The 22,460-nt window shown below is 42.6% G+C and overlaps 1 protein-coding gene across 1 annotated transcript in view; it reads right to left on the minus strand.

The window, feature by feature from the left end:
- The window catches only part of LOC145538333 (uncharacterized), a 61,866-nt gene that overhangs the window by 8,493 nt on the left and 30,913 nt on the right, over positions 1–22,460 (minus strand). Inside the window, exon 2 of the mRNA XM_081570287.1 lies at positions 15,802–16,084. Within this exon, the coding sequence (XP_081426413.1) occupies positions 15,899–16,084 (186 nt within the window). The 3' untranslated portion in view covers positions 15,802–15,898. The remainder of the gene's footprint in view (positions 1–15,801; positions 16,085–22,460) is intronic.

A 22,460-nucleotide genomic window follows, 5' to 3' on the forward strand; every position in this document is an offset into this window, starting at 1 on the left:
TATATCCTGCAACTTTACTATATTCATTGATCAACTCTAGTAATTTTCTAGTAGAGTCTTTAGGGTTTTCTATGTAGAGGATCATGTCATCTGCAAACAGTGAGAGTTTTACTTCTTCTTTTCCTATCTGTATTCCTTTTATTTCTTTTTCAGCTCTGATTGCTGTGGCCAAAACTTCCAAAACTATGTTGAATAGTAGTGGTGAAAGTGGGCATCCTTGCCTTGTTCCTGACTTTAGGGGAAATGCTTTCAATTTTTCACCATTGAGGATAATGTTTGCTGTGGGTTTGTCATATATAGCTTTTATTATGTTGAGATATGTTCCTTCTATTCCTGCTTTCTGGAGGGTTTTAATCATAAATGGATGCTGAATTTTGTCAAAGGCTTTTTCTGCATCTATTGAGATAACCATATGGTTTTTTTCTTTCAATTTGTTAATGTGGTGTATTACATTGATTGATTTGCGGATGTTAAAAAAACCTTGCATTCCTGGGATAAAGCCCACTTGGTCATGATGTATGATCTTTTTAATATGATGTTGGATTCTGTTTGCTAGAATTTTATTAAGGATTTTTGCATCTATGTTCATCAGTGATATTGGCCTGTAGTTTTCCTTGTTTGTGACATCTTTGTCTGGTTTTGGAATTAGGGTGATAGTGGCCTCATAGAATGAGTTTGGAAGTTTACCATCTTCTGCAATTTTCTGGAAGAGTTTGAGTAGGATAGGTGTTAGCTCTTCTCTAAATTTTTGGTAGAATTCCGCTGTGAAGCCGTCTGGTCCTGGGCTTTTGTTTGCTGGAAGATTTCTGATTACAGTTTCGATTTCCGTGCTTGTGATGGGTCTGTTAAGATCTTCTATTTCTTCCTGGTTCAGTTTTGGAAAGTTATACTTTTCTAAGAATTTGTCCATTTCTTCCAAGTTGTCCATTTTATTGGCATATAGCTGTTGGTAGTAGTCTCTTATGATCCTTTGTATTTCTGTGGAGTCTGTTGTGATCTCTCCATTTTCATTTCTAATTTTGTTGATCTGATTCTTCTCCCTTTGTTTCTTGATGAGTCTGGCTAATGGCTTGTCAATTTTGTTTATCTTCTCGAAAAACCAGCTTTTAGTTTTGTTGATTTTTGCTATGGTCTCTTTTGTTTCTTTTGCATTTATTTCTGCCCTAATTTTTAAGATTTCTTTCCTTCTACTGACCCTGGGGTTTTTCATTTCTTCCTTCTCTAGTTGCTTTAGGTGTAGAGTTAGTTGATTTATTTGATTTTTTTCTTGTTTCTTGAGGTACGCCTGTATTGCTATGAACCTTCCCCTTAGTATTGCTTTTACAGTGTCCCATAGGTTTTGGGTTGTTGTGTTTCCATTTTCATTCGTTTCTATGCATAATTTTATTTCTTTTTTGATTTCTTCTGTGATTTGTTGGTTATTCAGAAGCGTGTTGTTTAGCCTCCATATGTTGGAACTTTTAATAGTTTTTTTCCTGTAATTGAGGTCTAATCTTACTGCATTGTGGTCAGAGAAGATGGCTGGGATGATTTCAATTTTTTTGAATTTACCAAGGCTAGATTTATGGCCCAGGATGTGATCTATCCTGGAGAAAGTTCCACGTGCACTTGAGAAAAAGGTAAAATTGATTGTTTTGGGGTGGAAAGTCCTGTAAATATCAATTAAATCTAATTTGTTTATTGTATCATTTAAAGTTTGTGTTTCCTTGTTAATTTTCTGTTTAGTTGATCTATCCATATGCGTGAGTGGAGTATTAAAGTCTCCCACTATTATTGTGTTATTGTTAATTTCCCCTTTCATACTTGTTAGTATTTGCCTTATATATTGTGGTGCTCCTATGTTGGGTGCATATATATTTATGATTGTTACGTCTTCTTCTTGAATTGATCCTTTGATCTTTATGTAGTGTCCTTCTTTGTCCCTTTTCACATCCTTTATTTTAGTCTATTTTATCTGAAATGAGTATTGCGACTCCTGCTTTCTTTTGGTCTCCGTTTGCATGGAATATGTTTTTCCATCCTTTCACTTTCAGCCTGTGTGTGTCTCTAGTTTTGAGGTGGGTCTCTTGTAGACAGCATATATAGGGGTCTTGTTTTTGTATCCATTCAGCCAGCCTTTGTCTTTTGGTTGGGGCATTCAACCCATTTACATTTAAGGTAATTATTGATAAGTATGATCCTGTTGCCATTTACTTTGTTGTTTTGAGTTCGTGTTGAAACATCCTTTCTGTGTTTCCTGTTTAAAGAAGATCCTTTAGCATTTGCTGGAGAGCTGGTTTGGTGGTGCTGAATTCCCTCAGCTCTTGCTTGTCTGTAAAGCTTTTGAATTCTCCTTCATATCTGAATGAGATCCTTGCTGGGTACAGTAATCTGGGTTGTAGATTATTCTCTTTCATTACTTTAAGTATGTCCTGCCATTCCCTTCTAGCCTGAAGGGTTTCTATTGAAAGATCAGCTGTTATCCCTATGGGGATCCCCTTGTGTGTTATTTGTTGTTTTTCCCTTGCTGCTTTTAATATTTGTTCTTTGTGTTTGATCTTTGTTAATTTGATTAATATGTGTCTTGGGGTGTTTCGCCTTGGGTTTATCCTGTTTGGAACTCTCTGGGTTTCTTGGACTTCTGTGACTATTTCTTTCCTCAATTTAGGGAAATTCTCAACTATTATCTCCTCGAGTATTTTTTCATGGCCTTTCCTTTTATCTTCTTCTTCTGGGACTCCTATGATTCGAATGTTGGGTCGTTTCATATTGTCCCAGAGGTCCCGGAGGTTTTCCTCATTTCTTTTGATTCTTTTTTCTTTTTTCCTCTCTGCTTCGTTTATTTCCACCATTCTATCTTCTACCTCACTTATCCTATCTTCTGCCTCCGTTATTCTACTGTTGGTTCCCTCCAGAGTGTCTTTTATCTCCTTTATTTCATTATTCATTCTATATTGATTCCTTTTTATTTCTTCTAAGTCCTTGATAAACATTTCTTGCATCTTCTCAATCTTTGTCTCCAGGCTATTTATCTGTAACTCCATTTTGCTTTCAAGATTTTGGATCATTTTTATTATCCTTATTCTAAATTCTTTTTCAGAGAGATTCCCTATCTCCTCCTCTTTTGTTTGGCTTTGTGGGCATTTCTCATTTTCCTTTACTTGCTGAGTATTTCTCTGCCTTTTCATCTTGTTTAGATTGCTGTGTTAGGCGTGGCCCTTCTGTATTCTGGTAGTATGAAGTTCCTCTTTGTTGTGGAGGTTCCTCACTGCGGTTGGGGTTGGACAGGTGGCTTGTCAAGGCTTCCTGGTTGGGGGAGCTTGTGTCGGTGTTCTGGTGGGTGGAGCTGGATTTCTGCTCTCTAGAGTGTAATGGAGTGACCAGTATTAATTTTTGAGATGTCTATGGATTCGGTGTGCCTCTGGGCTGCCTGTATATTGATGCTCAGGTCTATGTTCCTGCGTTGCTGGAGAATTTGCGTGGTATGTCTTGCTCTGGAACTTATTGTCTCTTGGGTGGAGCTTGGTTTCAGTGAATTTATGGAGGCTATTGGATGGTCTCTTATTAGTTAATGTTTCCCCTGTCTTTCAGTCTGATTCTTGCAGTAGCCTCAAGACTTCTCCTTCCATACAGCCTCAATAATAAAACTTTTAGGTTAATGGTGAAAAGATTCTCCACAGTGAGGGATACCCAGAAAGGTTCACTGAGTTACATGGAGAGATGAGGTGGGGGGGGTGGGTTGAGGTGACCAGGAGGGGAAGAGGGGAATTCAAATCTGGAGAGAGCAATCTAGCCAGTAAGCACTTCCCTCTGTGCTTTCCACAGTTTGGAACCCTCAGAGTGATTCACAGAGATACATAGAGAGGGGGGAGGAAGGTAACAGAGGTGAGCATGAGTAGAAAGGGAGGAATCAAGAGGGGAGAGAGGGATCTGGGCAGTATCCTGTTCCTGAAGTGTTCTCCGGTACCCAGAACACCCTCAGAGATTCACAGAATTGGGTTGAGAAGAGAAGGAGGAGGGTGGGAGATAGAGGTTCCCTGGGGGAGAAGAAAGAGCATCAATAGGGGGAGAGAGTGATCAGGCCAGTGATCACACTCCTGAGTAAAAATGGGTCCTAAAGATTGGGTTCTTAAATGTACAAAGTTGATATCAAATATGTAAAACAAAGATTAAAAATCTAGAGTAGAGGTTAGACTCTGATAAAACTTACAATCTAAAAAAAAAGAAAAAAAGAAAAAAGGAAACAGTGTAAAAAGAAAAAAAACAGTAAAACAGTAAAAAAAGAAACAGTAAAAAAATGTAGAACAGGAAAAAAACATTAAAAAAAAGAAAACACAAAAGATATAAGATATATGTATGTAGTTTGCTTCAAAAATAGGGTTTTTTTTTTTGCAAGTTAATAGTGGGTTATGAAAATGAAAGTTAAAGGTGTAATAGAGGACTTGAAGAAAAAGGAAAGAAGAGAAAAAAAATTTTTTTTTAATTAAAAAAAAATAATAATAATAGTAAAAAATATATATATCCCGGACTTTCTCTGGAGCTGTTGTGAGCAGTGTGGGATCTGCTCAGTTTTAGATAGATCCTTATTCCTGCTTATACTTTTCAAGATCTATAGGTCCTTTTCAATGCAGTCGGTATTAACTACAGGGATCTTAATCTGTTGGCCTGTCCCTTCCAAAGCGCTTCCCTCTGTTTATTTGGCTTCTGTTTGGAGATCTCTTCAGTATCTAATTTCTGCCCTGCAACAAAGCGGTGGAGGTGATCTCTTTAGGTTCGCTTGTTCAATCGTGCTGTGGGGAGGAAGGAACACTGCTATTCTGGCGTGTGTGTGGTAAGCTCGCAGTGTCTCGGCCGCACTGGGTTCGCCCCCGCTCACGGCGTGTGTGCTTTCCCCGTCTACCCTGCTCAGGCTTCAGGTTACTCGGCCGGGGAGCGGGCCCTGTGCTGCGTGCACTTCCCAGGTCTAAGCCGCTCAGGTTCAGGCTCCCAGTTACTCCACAAAGGCGCAGACTCGGTTTCGCCCGCGGCTTATGCCGTTCCCGATCGGAGCTGCCCAGGCGGCCAGGAGTTTGGCGAGGGCGCTCTCCCCTGTTGGGGCGGTGCGGCTTATCACCTCCCTGGTCCCCGCCTCGGTTTACGGGCGCGCCCGGCTCCGGTGTGCTTTGTGTCGGTTCTGGGGAGCTGGTCTCTGGCTGCGACCCTCCCGGCGGCTGTCGACCCTCCGGGATCTCAGGCAGACTTTGTTTAGAAACTGGGAGCCTGTTTGCAGGTTGGTAGGGGGTGCCCTCTCTGGAGCCGAGTTTGCCCCTTTCCGGCTCTGGCGGGCCCCGCCTGCCCGCTGTGTCCGGCGGGGGATGGGGCGGTCCGCAGCCGGCTAGCTCTCCTCTGGTATCGCTCAGTCCTTTGTTCTGTGAGCGGGCCGGCAGTGCCTTAGAGTTGGGCTTTTCGCGGGATAGTTCTCTCTCTCTCGCTGTCCCACAGTTTAGGTTACTATCTCACGTTAGCTCCCTCAGATTGCCCTCAGGGCATTCGGGCTCGGTCCTTACCCTAGGCAATGCCGCCCGCTCCTCTCCGTTCAGCCCCCACTTGCTGGTGGCGGATGATGCGAGCGTCTGGGGTTCTTTGCTGGGAGTTGCTTTAGGCACGTAATCTGTGGGTTTTATTTATTTTTTCCTCCCAGTTACGTTGCCCTCCGAGATAAAAAATCCTCCCCCACACCCGCCGGTGAGAGGGTTTCCTGGTGCTTGGAAATTCCTCCTCTTTTACGACTCCCTCCCCGGGACGGGTCTCCGTCCCTAACTCTTTTGTCTCTCTTTTTATCTTTTATAATTTCTCCTACCTCTTTTGCAGATAATGCGCAGTTTTTGTGGAAGCCTGACGTCCTCAGCCAGCCTTCAGAAGTAGTTTTGTGAAGTTTGGTCAGCGTTCAGATGTTCTTTTGATAAATTTGTGGAGGAGAGAGTGGTCTCCCCGTCCTATTCCTCCGCCATCTTAGCCCCCAACCTAATTTTCATTTTTATAACCCACTATTACCTTGCAAAAGAAAAAGACCCTATTTTTAAAGCAAACTTTTTATTATATTTTATACTTTTTGTGATTTTGTTTTCTTTTAATATTGTATTTTTTAAGAGTCTAACCTCTACTCTAGATTTTTAATCTTTGTTTATAGTATTTAATATCAGTTTTGTACATTTAAGAATCCAATCTTCAGTACCCGTTTTTTACTCAGGAGTGTGATTACTGGCTTGATTACTCTCTCCCCGTTTTGACTCTCTTTCTTCTCCCCCAGGGCAACTCTATCTCCCCCCTCCTCCTTCGCTTGTCAACCCAATTCTGTGAATCTCTGTGGGTGTTCTGGGCAGCAGAGAACACTTAGGGAACAGAGTACTGCCCAGATCTCTCTCTCTCCTCTTGATTTGCCTCTTTATCCTCTGCTCACCTCTATCTCCTCCCTCCCTCTTCTCTTCTCTATGTAACTCCATGAACCCCTCAGAGGGTTCCAGACTGTGGAGAGCACATAGGGAAATGTTTACTGGCTAGATTGCTCTCTCTCCATTTGAGTCTCCCTCTTCTCCTGGTCACCTCTATCTCCCTCCTCCCTCTTCTCCTCTCCATGTAACTCGGTGACCCTCTCTGGGTATCCCTCACTGTGGAGAATCTTTTCATCATTAACCTAGAAGTTTTATTACAAGTGCTGTATGGATGGAGAAGTCTTGAGGCTACTGCAAGAATAAGACTGAAAACCAGAGGCAGAAGGCTTAAGCCCAAAACCTGAGAACACCGGAGAATGCCTGACTCCAGGGAACATTAATTAATAAGATATCATCCGAAATCCTTCATACCTACACTGAAACTAAGCTCCACCCAAGAGCCAATAAGTTCCAGACCAAGACATATCACGCATATTCTCCAGCAACGCATGAACATAGCCCTGAGCATCAATATACAGGCTGCCCAAAGTCACACCAAACCAACAGACATCTCAAAACTCACTACTGGACACTCCATTGCAGTCCAGAGAGAAGAATTCCAGCTCGACCCACCAGAACACTAACCAGGAAACTTTGACAAGCCAGTCGTGCAACCCCAACCACAGGAAGGAACCTCCACAATAAAGAGGAACCACAAACTACCAGAATACAGAAAGGCCACCCCAAATACAGCAATCTAAACAAGAACAAAAGGCAGAGAAATATTCAGTAGGCAGTAGGCAAAGGAAAATGATAAATGCCCACCAAACCAACCAAAAGAGGAGGAGATAGGGAATCTACCTGAGAAAGAATTCAGAATAATGATAGTAAAAATGATCCAAAATCTTGAAAACAAAATGGAGTTACAGATAAATAGCCTGGAGACAAGGATTGAGAAGGTGCAAGAAATGTTTAACAAGGACCTAGAAGAGATAAAAAAGAGTCAATATATAATGAATAATGCAACAAATGAGATCAAAAACACTCTGGAGGGAACCAACAGTAGAGTAATGGAGGCAGAAGATACGGTAAGTGAGGTAGAAGATAGAATGGTGGAAATAAATGAAGCAGAGAGGAAAAAAGAAAAAAGAATCAAAAGAAATGAGGAAAACCTCAGGGGCCTCTGGGACAATATGAAATGCCCCAATATTCAAATCATAGGAGTCCTAGAAGAAGAAGACAAAAGGAAAGGCCATGAAAAAATACTCAAGGAGATAATAGTTGAAAATTTCCCTAAAATGGGGAAGGAAATAGTCACACAAGTCCAAGAAACCCAGAGAGTACCAAACAGGATAAACCCAAGGTGAAACACCCCAAGACACATATTAATCAAATTAACAAAATCAAGCACAAAGAACAAATATTAAAAGCAGCAAATGAAAAACAACAAATAACATACAAGGGGAGTCCCATAAGGATAACAGCTGATCTTTCAGTACAAACTCTTCAGGCCAGAAGGGAATGGCAGGACATACTTACAGTAATGAAAGAGAATAACTTACAACCCAGAATACTGTACCCAGCAAGGATCTCATTCAGATATGAAGGAGAATTCAAAAGCTTTACAGACAAGCAAAAGCTGAGAGAATTCAGCACCACCAAACCAGGTCTTCAACAAACACTAAAGGATCTTCTCTAGACAGAAAACACAGAAAGGGTGTATAAACTAGAACCCAGAACAACAAAGTAAATGGCAATGGGACCATACTTATCAATAATTACCTTAAATGTAAATGGGATGAATGCCCCAACCAAAAGACAAAGACTGGCTGAATGGATACAAAAACAAGACCCCTATATATGCTGTCTACAAGCGACCCACCGCAAAACAAAGGACACATACCGGCTGAAAGTGAAGGGCTGGAAAAAAATATTTCATGCAAATGGAGACCAAAAGAAAGCAGGAGTCGCAAAACTCATTTCAGATAAGATAGACTTCGAAATAAAGGCTGTGAAAACAGACAAAGAACGACACTACATAATGATCAAAGGATCAATTCAAGAAGAAGATATAACAATTATAAATATATATGCACCCAACATAGGAGCACAACAATATGTAAGGCAAAGGCTAACAAGTATGAAAGGGGAAATTAACAATAACACAATAATAGTGGGAGACTTTAATACCCCACTCACACCTATGGATAGATCAACTAAATAGAAAATTAACAAAGAAACACAAACCTTAAATGACACAATGGACCGGTTAGACCTAATTGATATCTACAGGATATTTCACCCCAAAACAATCAATTTCACCTTTTTCTCAAATGCACATGGAACCTTCTCCAGGATAGATCACATCCTGGGCCATAAATCTAGCCTTGGTACATTCAAAAAACTTGAAATCATTCCAATCATCTTCTCTGATCGCAATGCAGTAAGATTAGATCTCAATTACAGGAAAAAAACTATTAAGAATTCCAATATACGGAGGCTGAACAACACACTTCTGAATAACCAACAAATCACAGAAGAAATCAAAATATGCATAGAAACGAATGAAAATGAAAACACGACAACCCAAAACCTATGGGACATGGTAAAAGCAGTGCTAAGGGGAAGGTTCATAGCAATACAGGCGTACCTCAAGAAACAAGACAAAAGTCAAGTAAATAACCTAAACTTACACTTAAAGCAACTAGACAAGTAAGAAATGAAGAACCCCAGGGTTAGTAGAAGGAAAGAAATGTTAAAAAATTAGGGCAGAAATAAATGCAAAAGAAACAAAAGAGATCATAGCAAAAATCAACAAAGCTTAAAGCTGGTTTTTTGAGAAGATAAATAAAATTGACAAACCGTTAGCCAGACTCATCAAGAAACAAACGGAGAAGAATCAAATCAACAAAATTAGAAATGAAAATGGAGAGATCACAACAGACTACACAGAAACACAAAGGATCATAAGAGACTACTACCAACAGCTATATACCAATAAAATGGACAACTTGGAAGAAATGGACAAATTCTTAGAAAAGTATAACTTTCCAAAACTGAACCAGGAAGAAATAGAAGATCTTAACAGACCCATCACAAGCACGGAAATCGAAACTGTAATCAGAAATCTTCCAGCAAACAAAAGCCCAGGACCAGATGGCTTCACAGCTGAATTCTACCAAAAACTTAGAGAGGAGCTAACACCTATCTTACGCAAACTCTTCCAGAAAATTGCAGAAGAAGGTAAACTTCCAAACTCATTCTATGAGGCCACCATCACCCTAATTCCAAAACCAGACAAAGATGCTACAAAAAAAGAAAACTACAGGCCGATATCACTGATGAACATAGATGCAAAAATCCTTAACAAAATTCTAGCAAACAGAATCCAATAACATATTAAAAAGATCATGCATCATGACAAAGTGGGCTTTATCCCAGGAATGCAAGGATTCTTTAATATCCACAAATCAATCAACGTAATACACCACATTAACGAATTGAAAGATAAAAACCATATGATTATCTCAATAGATGCAGAAAAAGCCTTTGACAAAATTCAACATCCATTTATGATAAAAACCCTCCAGAAAGCAGAAATAGAAGGAACATACCTCAACATAATAAAAGCTATAAATGACAAACCCACAGCAAACATTATCCTCAACGGTGAAAAATTGAAAGTATTTCCCCTAAAGTCAGGAACAAGACAAGGGTGCCCACTCTCACCACTACTATTCAACATAGTTTTGGAAGTTTTGGCCACAGTAATCAGGGCAGAAAAATAAATAAAAGGAATCCAAATAGGACAAGAAGAAGTAAAACTCTCACTGTTTGCAGACGACATGATCCTCTACATAGAAAACCCTAAAGACTCCACCAGAAAGTTACTAGAGCTAATCAATGAATATAGTAAAGTTGCAGGATATAAAATTAACACAGAGAAAGCCCTTGCATTCCTATACACTGACAATGAGAAAACAGAAAGAGAAATCAAGGAAACAATACCATTCACCATTGCAACAAAAGAATAAAATACTTAGGAATATATCTACCTAAAGAAACAAAAGATCTATATATAGAAAACTATAAAACACTGGTGAAAGAAATCAAAGAGGACACGAATAGATGGAGAAATATACTGTGTTCATGGATTGGAAGGATCAATATAGTGAAAAGGAGTATATTACCCAAAGCAATCTATAGATTCAATGCCACCCCTATCAAGCTACCAATGGTATTTTTCAGAGAACTAGAACAAACAATTTCACAATTTGTATAGAAATACAAAAAACCTCGAATAGCCAAAGTGATCTTGAGAAAGAAGAATGCAACTGGAGGAATCAACCTGCCTGACTTCAGGCTCTACTACAAAGCCACAGTCATCAAGACAGTATGGTACTGGCACAAAGACAGAAATATAGATCAATGGAACAAAATAGAAAGCCCAGAGATAAATCCACTCATCTATGGACACCTTATCTTCAACAAAGGAGGCAAGAGTATACAATGGAGAAAAGACAATCTCTTTAAAAAGTGGTGCTGGGAAAACTGGTCAACCACTTGTAAAAGAATGAAACTAGAACACTTCCTAACACCATACACAAAAATAAACTCAAAATGGATTAAATATCTAAACGTAAGACCAGAAACTATAAAACTCCTAGAGGAAAACATAGGCAAAACACTCTCCGACATAAATCACAGCAGGATCCTCCATGACCCACCTCCCAGAATATTGGAAATAAAAGCAAAAATAAACAAATGGGACCTAATTAAGCTTAAAGGCTTTTGCACAACAAAGGAAACTCTAAGCAAGGTGAAAAGACAGCCTTCAGAATGGGAGAAAATAATAGCAAATGAAGCAACGGACAAGGAATTAATCTCAAATATATACAAGCAACTCCTGCAGCTCAATTCCAGAAAAATAAACGACCCAATCAAAGAGTGGGCCAAAGAACTAAACAGACATTTCTCCAAAGAAGACATACAGATGGTTAACAAACACATGAAAAAATGCTCAAGATCACTCATGATCAGAGAAATGCAAATCAAAACCACAATGAGGTACCATTTCACGCCCATCAGAATGGCTACTATCCAAAAGTCTACAAGCAATAAATGCTGGAGAGGGTGTGGAGAAAAGGGAACCCTCTTACACTGTTGGTGGGAATGCAAACTAGTACAGCCACTATGGAGAACAGCGTGGAGATTCCTCAAAAAACTGGGAATAGAACTGCCATATGACCCAGCAATCCCACTGCTGGGCATACACACCGAGGAAACCAGAAATGAAAGAGAGACGTGTACCCCAATGTTCATCACAGCACTGTTTATAATAGCCAGGACATGGAAACAGCATAGATGCCCATCAGCAGATGAATGGATAAGGAAGCTGTGGTACATATACACAATGGAATATTGCTCAGCCATTAAAAAGAGTGCATTTGAATCAGCTCTAATGAGGTGGATGAAACTGGAGCCTATTATACAGAGTGAAGTAAGCCAGAAAGAAAAACACCAATACAGTATGCTGCTGCTGCTAAGTCGCTTCAGTCGTGTCCGACTATGTGCGACCCCATAGACGGCAGCTAATGCATATATATGGAATTTGAAAGATGGTAACGATAACCTTTTATGCAAGACAAGAAAAAGAGACACAGTGCATAGAACAGTCTTATGGACTCTGTGGGAGAAGGTGAGGGTGGGACGATCTGAGAGAATAGCATTGAAACATGTATTTTATCCTATGTGAAACAGAACGCCAGTCCAGGTCCGATGACATGAGACAAGTGCTCAGGGTGCAACAGCTACAGCAGCAGCTGGTGCAATGGGATGACCCAGAGGGATGGGATAGGGAGGGAGGTTGGAGGGGGTTTCAGTATAGGGAACACATGTAAACCCATGGTTGATTCATATCAGTGTATGGCAAAAACCACTACAGTATTGTAAAGTAATTAGCCTCCAACTAAAATAAATAAATTAATTAAAAAATGAATAAAAAATGGTACAAGTTTGAGGGGAGAAGGCTCTGGAACAGGTCAGGACAGAGTAGGTAGCCCCTGTGTCAACAGAGAAATTCTCGGACCTACCTGCCACATCCAGTTTCACCCTTGGTTCCAGCCCGTGATGGTTATCTGTGACAGGTGGGCTGGCTGGAGCCAACCACTTCAGTCCTGTTGCACCATCCTGAGGGAAGGCTTGGCACTTGACCTTGAGTTTCTTGGGTCCCGAGGGCAGAGTGTCACCCAATGTCCCAATTCATGGCATTTGTAGCAAGCTGTTGTAGGAGACTTGTCACAGTTTGGACACTCTTTGGCCCAATGTCTTGCCTGTCTATAGATTAGGCATTTGCCTTCTGCCTTGTCCTTCAAGGACTTGGGGCTTACCATAGGGCTTCCCTGGAGGGTGGCCAACACCTGGACATGCCTGTCTCTTTCCTTCTCTCCCTCTCCTTGGCCTTGGCTTCCCTCTTCTGTTCTCTGTTATAAAAGGCATTGGTGGCTGTCTGGACCATCTCATCTAAAGAGGCAACAGGGTCCTGCTGCTGTAGCTGTTGTAACTTTATGATGCACATTAGGACAGAAATTTGTCCTTTAAAATCACCAGTCCCTCGTAAGAGTATAAGTCCAAATTTGTAAACTTTTGGAGGGCCTCTTTTAGCCTTTCCAGAAGGGCAATGGGGTTCTTGTTGGGCTCCTGAGGTATTGCTGAGACCGGGCACAGTTCCACAACTAATGGCCTCCTTCTATTTCCATGGGTGGACTTCCTTAGGCATGAGTCTTTCTGAAGCTTATCCTACTCAGTACTGTTGCAACCTGAGACCCGGGCATCCCTGGGTCAGGGTGCAGATCCCTAGGCAGGTTGAGGCATGGCAACCTCCTGGAGATCGAATACCCAGGCAGGTCAAGGCAGGTTGACCTCCTGGGACCCCTGGACTGGTGGATCTCTGAGCAGGTTGAGGCATGACAACCTTCCAGGGACCAGATTCCTAGGCAGATTGAGGCAGGTTGACATCCTGGGATCCCCAGGCTGGAGCTGGGCATCCCCAAGGTCTCCAGCGTGGCTAGTGCTGGGTAGGATTAAGGGGTTGTAATTTTAACTCATTGCCAGTTTGTCCACAGCAGATGGGAATCGATACCATGATGTAAAGCAATCCAAGCCTGTGTTCTGAGACTGGGAATCTGGCGAAATAGCTATAAGACTTATCCTCTTATTGCTCTGAGGGAATGTAAGTCATTGATTTCTTCCCCTAGTCCTCCATAAGAGCAGTTTGGAGTGTTTCCACTGGTAAACATATCATTGTCATAGACACATTTTAGGCAATAACAGAAGTAATGACAAAGGAGTGGGTTATCTGGTCCTGTTACGGGCATTAAGAGTATTTTAATAATTGGCTGGGTGGAGTGGTGTTGCCTACAGAGGGGGCAGTGTCATGGTTGTAGGAGTTAGTAAGTGGCTTAAGCACAAAATGATAAGAGACAACAGACCAGATGTTCCATAAAAGTGGAGTGGAGATTTGATCCAGGGGATATGTTTGTAGCTTTAGGAGAAGGGTGGTAAGGGTTTGGGCCCATATGGCCTACAGAGCTAACTCCCAAAGTGGCAAACATTGTCCTTGGAAGCTCAGTTGCCCTTGAAGGGATGCCACCAACAGATGGACTTCTAGCAGGCATTGTGGGCCTGTCACCCACCCTAGCAAGTTCACTGAGAGGTGCTGTTGACACACATGTTGTAGGAAACATGGAAGATGAAGGCCTGAATCTCTAGGAGGATTGGACATTATACAGTATTTCCTTCCCAAGGGCCAACTATTTTCTTGTTGTCCCTCCAGAATATTGTACAGGCAACATTGTGGGGCTGGACGGGGCTCAGGAAAAGAGCATGAAATGAGATGGAAGGGGGCAGGACACAACTTTTGACAGAATGACATAGCCCAAGGGCATAACATAAATTGATTAAAATCAAATGAGTCCAAGATGGCAGTGTTGACTAAAAAAGATGTACAACTTGAGAGCTGCGAGTTAAGTTTTATTTGGGGCAAAATGAGGTCTGTGGCCTGGGAGGCAACATCTCAGGTAGCTCTGAGAGACTGCTCCAAAGAGGCAATGGGGGAAAGTCAATATATAAGGTTTTGGTGAAGGGAGAGTTCAATATTATGAAGCACTCATTTTACAAAAGGGTTTTTGTTAGTCATGAGGATCTGATGTCACCATGAAGGGATTTAATGCTTCTCTAGATATGAGGAGATTGAAATCATAAAATTCAAAGATTGAGATCTCAAAGATTGAGATCATAAAATCTGTTCCTAAAAACATCCAACTGTCTAAAGACCTGTCCCACCAGGTTCCCTGGAGCACAGAGGTTCTCACTCCACCCTGAACTCCTTCAGGGGTTGTTGAAGGTCAACAGCTATAGCAGCATGGGGTTCAATCTCCATAGAGGCAGATGGCAAACGCCTTTGTTGTTCAGTCATTGGCAATGCTCTTCGTAAGTGCCAGTTTGTAGTTGACAGCAGACAAGTCAAATTCAACTAAACCTTGATCCTTAATCTGCAAGCTAAATGACACACCCAGAGGTGCCATGACAGTTCCAAGTCACTGTCAAAAGACCAAGGAGTGGATGGTTCCTCAATTGTTGGGATGATCCTCCCACTCATTAGCATATGAAATCAGCCAGCTCACAAAAACTAACCACACCACGTTTCGTAGCCACTGCATACACCCTCTGTGATGGCACACACTCTGTGGACTGTGCTTCTCTCTGAATCTGAACAAATCCACCCCTTATCTACTGCTGTGTCGCACTGAATTCTTTTTGCAATGAGACATCAAGAACCTGAGCCTCATTAGGTCCTGAAACCAGGTACCGTGGGTTTTGGCCAGGTTCAAGTCTCAGTTGGACACGACTGAGTGACTAAACATAGCAAGAGTCCCTGCCACGTGAGTTTGAGTCCCAATCTCAGGTAAAAGGTTTCAAGCACAACTTTAAGAATGGAAAGATGATGACCTCCCCAATACTTTGTAAACAGTGGCATAGATGGAGAAAGGAGATGAAGGACGGGAGGAAAAAGCAGTGGGAAAAACATGCCAAGGAACCCCTTTCATAACTTGCTGGAGAAACTGCTAAATGCCTGATCTGTGTCCACAATTTTCATTGGCCTGATCCCTGCACAAAGGAGGTTAAGGACAGAAGAACCCTCACCTGCTTGGGCAAGAGCTACTAAGGTGCAGCAGATAGTGGAGCCTTTGGGGCACACTGGGGAGTAACCCTTACCAGAGTCCCTCAGTTGCACCCACTGCAACTCACCTGTTCACAGGGGGTTCAAGGAAAGAAGAAATGAGAGACTGTAAAGGGATTAAGATATTGTTAGCCATATGTCCTTCTAGCCATAGGGGCAAGGACCTCCTACCTTAACTGGAGATCTTCTGGAATCTGAGACTGAGCTGCCTGAGCTTTCTGTCAAGTTTGTTTTTGTTGTCCTGGTTTCCAGCATGCAGGGCTTCTTGTCACTTCTGCTGTTCTAGGTTTCCTTCACACTCAGTTTCCACCACGTGAGCTTTCACCAAGTTGGGCTTCTGCTGTGCTTGGTCTCTGCCTCGCTGGGGCCGAGCTGAGGTTGTTTCAGCCAGGTTACATCTGAGGCACGGCACCCATATGTCAGGGAAGTGTATAATTTCCTTGGTTCTGTCTCGCTGCAGCAAAGATTTGAAAGAGGGAGCCAGTGTTACAGCTCAGTTATAGCTCAGAGTTTTTTTCGGCAGACAAAGGATAGTACACCCTCAAGGCGTGAGGTCAGGTCATCCCCAAAGGGGAGGCCTCAATCTTGGCTTCCTCCTTTTATACATTTATCTCCTCCCCCCCCCCCCCGCCTTGAGCCTGCACTATGCACATTGGGCTAGCCAAGAAGGGGCATGTTTATTTCACCTAAAGTTCTCACTTCAGTCCACAGATTTTCTTTTGTTCCATTTTTGCAGGCTTTTCTCTTCGTCTTTTAGCCACCACCGCTTTGGACTCCTTTTTCCTATTCTAACTACCTAACAATATCATGTCGTTAGGGGAAGCACACTGACTGAAACGCCCACCCTGACCAGGCACCATCATAACCATTTGCTTGAGTTATTTTATGATAGGAGGTTCTGGTAAGAAACACAGAACTAATAAGCCACCATTAAGCCACTTCTTTCCCAGAAGAATTTGGGAAAGGTCAAAGGAAGACACCACATGTCCATCCACCTCCTAGAATCCTTCTCGTTGGCATCCACTTTGGCTGAAGAAAACAATACATATGCTACCAGGAAGGACTGAGTCAGAATGACTGGCCAAAGACAACCCAGAAACTAATCGCATCACCATAAAACCCAAGACTGTTAGCCGCATGGCAGAGCAGTTCGTCTGGGTTCCCTGACTCTACTGCTCTCTACCTGGGTGCCCCTTCCCAATAAAATCTCTTGCTTTGTCAGCATGTGTGTCTCCTCAGACAATTCACTTCTGGGTGTTAGACAAGAGCCCACTCTTGGGCCCTGGAAGGGGCCCCACTTCCTGAAACAATATAATATTTGTCTTTCTCCATCTGACTTATTTCATTTAGTGTTGTTGCAGAGAAGAACCAACTCTGACTCCACGTTGGAACCATTTCTTTGACTTGCTTGTCATTGCTGTTGTTATTATAATCATATAATGGCCTGCCTCAAGGGACCCAGTCCCTCTACCTTGACTGTTAAAGTGCCTTTGTTCAACTCATAGATAATCTGACCCTGCCCACCTGTGAATGGCTACAGAAAAGAAGAGATTAACACATCCCTTTTCAAAGCTTGGCCCTTCCCAGAGATGTTTTGCAAGACTGAAGACCCTTTTTACTTCCTCACTACCTCTCCCTCTGTATTCTTTTTTGACTTTAGTTCCTCACAGCTTCTCTCTCTTATTTTATAAAAGAACCTGGCATCCAGACAGGCCTTGACAAGATGGTTACTTTGAAACATTAGTCTGCCATCTTCTCAGTCAGCTGGCTTCTCAAATAAAGTTGTATTCCTTGCCTCAACACCTCAGTCTCATGGAAATTCAGTGACTTGTTGTGCAGTGAGCAGAGTGAGCTTAGACTCAGTAATACTGTGATAATCTTGAGGTCCACTCATGTTACTGCAAAAAGCATTATTTCATTCTGGCTGAGTATTAGATCCTGAGATGTTTGTGTTTGTCTATTGGAGAAGCTGGTGATTTCCTGTTCTATCTAATACACTGACTAAGTAGGCAGTGTTTATAGAGACTATTATCTTATCCAAATGAGATGAAAGGCAGCAAAAACCTGCTCAGACTTCCCTACTTTTCCAGAGAGTGAGGACTGTGACCTTGGTGTCGTCTGTATCACTGTTTAAGTGCCCTTCTTCAGATGGTCCATACTGAAATGCTTCTGCTCTTTTTTCAAAAGGCACAAAATCAATGAAATTTCCTAGCATTTATGAAAGTGAAACAGAAGGGAAGGGGGCAGGGCACAAGATTTGAAAGAACGACATAGCCAGAGGGCACAATATAAACTGATTAGAACCAAATGGGTCCAAGATGTCAGACAAGTCAACTTGACTAGACCTTGATCCTCAGTATACATTCATTATAACTCATCAGCAAGCTAAATGACACACCCAGAGGATCGATGACAGTTCAAAGGTTGACCATCAAAGACCAAAAATTGGGTGGTGGCCCAACCCCTGGAAATCTCCAGCCCTTCCCCAAAATAGTTGGAATAATCCCCCCACAAATGACGGCTCGGCACAGAAGCGAGGCGGCTGCGACGGCGTGGTGCAGAAGCGTGGCTGAGAGGCGCTAGGCCGGGCCGGGGGCCGGGGGCGGCGGCTGACAGGGCCTAGACCGGGCCAGGGGCTGGGGGCTGGGGGCCGGGGGCGGCGGCTGAGAGGGGCTAGGCCGGCCGGGGGTGGCGGCTGACAGGAGCTAGGCGGGGCAGGGGGCCGGTGGCCAGGGGCCGAGGGCGGCGGCCGGCTGGGGGCTGGGGGCCAGCGGCGGCGGCGAGAGGAATTACCCAAGGCTCAAGGTAAGAGAAATCCAAATAAGACGGTAGGTGTTGCGAGAGGGCATCAGAGGGCAGACACACTGAAACTAAAATTACAGAAAACTAAGCTAATCTGATCACACGGACCACAGCCTTGTCTATCTCAATGAAACTAAGCCATGCCGTGTGGGGCTATCCAAGACGGATGGGTCATGGTGGAGAGGTCTGACAGAATGTGGTCCACTGGAGAAGGGCATGGCAAACCACTTCAGTATTCTTGCCTTGAGAACCCCATGAACAGTATGAAAAGGCAAAAAGATAGGACACTGAAAGATGAACTCCCCAGGTCAGTAGGTGCCCAATATGCTAATGGAGATCAGTGGAGAAATAACTCAAGAAAGAATGATGGGATGGAGCCAAAGAAAAAACGATACTCAACTGTGGATGTGACTGGTGATAGACACAAAGTCCGATGCTGTAAAGAGTGATATTGCATAGGAACCTGGAATGTTAGGTCCATGAATCAAGGCAAATTGGAAGTGGTCAAACAGGAGATGGCAAGAGTGAACATCAACATGCTAGGAATCAGCAAACTAAGATGGACTGGGATGGGTGAATTTAACTCAGATGACCATTATATCTACTACTGTGGGCAAGAATCCCTTAGAAGAAATGGAGTAGCCATCATGGTCAACAAAAGAGTCCAAAATGCAGTACTTGGATGCAATCTCAAAAACGGTAGAATGATCTCTGTTCGTTTCCAAGGCAAACCATTCAATATCACGGTAATCCAAGTCTATGCCCTGACCAGTAACGCTGAAGAAGTTGAAGTTGAACGGTTCTATGAAGACCTACAAGATCTTCTAGAACTAACACCCCAAAAAGATGTCCTTTTCATTATAGGGGACTGGAATGCAAAAGTAGGAAGTCAAGAAACACCTGGCGTAACAGGCAAGTTTGGCCTAGGAGTACAGAATGAAGCAGGGCAAAGGTTAATAGAGTTTTGCCACGAGAATGCACTGGTAATAGCAAACTCCCTATTCCAACAACACAAGAGAAGACTCTACACGTGGACGTCACCAGATGGTCAACACAGAAATCAGACTGATTATATTCTTTGCAGCCAAAGATGGAGAAGCTCTATACAGTCAGCAAAAACAAGACCAGGAGCAGACTGTGGCTCAGATCATGAATTGCTTATTGCCAAATTCAGACTCAAATTGAAGAAAGTAGGGAAAACCACCAGGCCATTCAGGTATGACCTAGATCAAATCCCTTATGAGTATACAGTGGAGGTGACAAATAGATTTAAGGGACTAGACCTGATAGACACAGTGCCTGATGAACTATGGACAGAGGTTCGTGACATTGTACAGGAGACAGGGATCAAGACAATCCCCATGGAGAAGAAATGCAAAAAAGCAAAATGGTTGTTTGAGGAGGCCTTACAGATAGCTGGGAAGAGAAGAGAAGCGAAAAGCAAAGGAGAAAAGGAAAGATATTCCCATCTGAATGCAGAGTTCCAAAGAATAGCAAGGAGAGATAAGAAAGCCTTCCTCAGAGATCAGTGCAAACAAATAGAGGAAAACAACCGATTGGGAAAGACTAGAGATCTCTTCAAGAAAATTAGAGATACCAAGGGAACATTTCATGCAAAGATAGGCTTGATAAAGGACAGAAATGGTATGGACCTAACAGAAGCAGAAGATATTAAGAAGAGATGGCAAGAATACACAGAAGAACTGTACAAAAAAGATCTTCACGACCCAGATAATCACGATGGTGTGATCACTCACACTCACCTAGAGCCAGACATCCTGGAATGTGAAGTCAAGTGGGCCTTAGAAAGCATCACCACGAACAAAGCTAGTGGAGGTGATGAAATTCCAGTTGAGCTATTTCAAATCCTCAAAGGTGATGCTGTGAAAGTGCTGCACTCGATATGCCAGCAAATTTGGAAAACTCAGCAGTGGCCACAGGACTGGAAGAGGTCAATTTTCGTTCCAATCCCAAAGAAAGGCAACGCCAAAGAATGCTCAAACTACCGCACAATTGCACTCATCTCACATGCTATTAAAGTAATGCTCAAAATTGTCCAAGCCATGCTTCAGCAATACGTGAACCGTGAACTTCCAGATGTTTAAGCTGGTTTTAGAAAAGGCAGAGGAACCAGAGATCAAATTGCCAATATCCGCTGGATCATCGAAAAAGCAAGAGAGTTCCAGAAAAACATCTATTTCTGCTTTATTGACTATGCCAAAGCCTTTGACTGTGTGGATCAGAATAACCTGTGGAAAATTCTGAAAGAGATGGGAATACCAGACCATCTGATCTGTCTCTTGAGAAACCTGTATGCAGGTCAGGAAGCAACAGTTACAACTGGACATGGAACAACAAACTGGTTCCAAATAGGAAAAGGAGTACGTCAAGGCTGTATATTGTCACCCTGCTTATTTAACTTCTATGCAGAGTACATCATGAGAAACGCTGGGCTGGAAGAAACACAAGCTGGAATCAAAATTGCTGGGAGAAATATCAATAACCTCAGATATGCAGATGACACCACCCTTACGGCAGAAAGTGAAGAAGAACTAAAAAGCCTCTTGATGAAGGTGAAAGAGGAGAGTGAAAAAGTTGGCTTAAAGCTCAACGTTCAGAAAACTAAGATCATGGCATGTGGTCCCATCACTTCATGGGAAATAGATGGGGAAACTGTGGAAACAGTGTCAGACTTTATTTTTTTGGGCTCCAGAATCACTGCTGGTGGTGACTGCAGCCATGAAATTAAAAGACGCCTACTCCTTGGAAGGAAGGTTATGGCCAACCTAAATAGCATATTTAAAAGCAGAGACATAACTTTGCCAACAAAAGTCTGTCTAGTCAAGGCTATGGTTTTTCCAGTGGTCATGTATGGGTGTGAGAGCTGGATGGTGAAGAAAGCTGATCACTGCAGAATTGATGCTTTTGAACTGTGGTGTTGGAGAAGACTCTTGAGAGTCCCTTGGACTGCAAGGAGATCCAATCAATCCATCCTAAAAGAGATCAATCCTGGGTGTTCATTGGAAGGTCTGATGTTGAAGCTGAAACTCCAATAATTTGGCCATCTCATGCGAAGGGTTGACTCATTGGAAAAGACCCTGATGCTGGGTAGGATTGGGGGCAGGAGGAGAAGGGGACGACAGAGGATGAGATGGTTGGATGGCTTCACCGACTCAATGGACATGGGTTTGGTTAGACTCCGGGAGTTGGTGATGGACAGAGAGGCCTGGCGTGCTGCAATTCATGGGGTCGCAAAGATTCGGACATGACTGAGCGACTGAACTGAACTGAAATTAGCCTATGGAATTACCCAGTCCATCAAAGCTAACCACACCACATTTCAAGGCTGCACTCATCTTCTGAGATGGCCCATGCTCTGTCAGTGGAGTGTGTTTCTCTCTGATTAAATCCACTTCTTAGCTATCACTTTGTCTCTCACTGAATTATTTCTGTGATAAGACATCAAGAACTTGAGCTTCATTTGGTCCTGAAACCAGGTCTGTGATCTCAGTTGGAAAATTGTGGCTTTTGGCTGGGTTTGAATTCCATGGCACAGGGGTTCAAGTCCCAGTCTGAGGTAAACGGTTGATTCATGTCAATGTATGGCAAACCAAATACAATATTGTAAAGTTAAAAAATAGATAAATAAACTAATTTTAAAAAACACAAACAAACAAAAATAAAATAAAATAGGAAAAAAAAAAAGAAGAAGAAGAAGAAGTCTTGTGAATCTCCCAGTGCTGAAATATTCCAACAACTCTGTGACAGAGGTGTTGCTACCATTCCCATTTTTCAGGTTCAAAAGCTGAGGTTACATAAGCAGGTGGCTCCCCTGGGGCACAGTGGAGATAGGTGGGGAAGCTGGTCTCTCAGTCCAGGTCTGTCTGACTGCGAAGCCCTTGCTCCTAATGGCTAAGTGACTCTGCTGATATAGTTTATTCTCCATTAGTGCTCCTGCAATGCAGGAGACCTGGGTTCAATCCCTGGTTGGGAAGATCCCCTGGAGAAGGAAATGGCAACCCACTCCA

This window comes from Giraffa tippelskirchi, chromosome 2 (genome assembly GCF_054371585.1).
Source record: "Giraffa tippelskirchi isolate mGirTip1 chromosome 2, T2T-mGirTip1v1.2.pri, whole genome shotgun sequence".
Taxonomy (NCBI): Eukaryota; Metazoa; Chordata; class Mammalia; order Artiodactyla; family Giraffidae; genus Giraffa; species Giraffa tippelskirchi.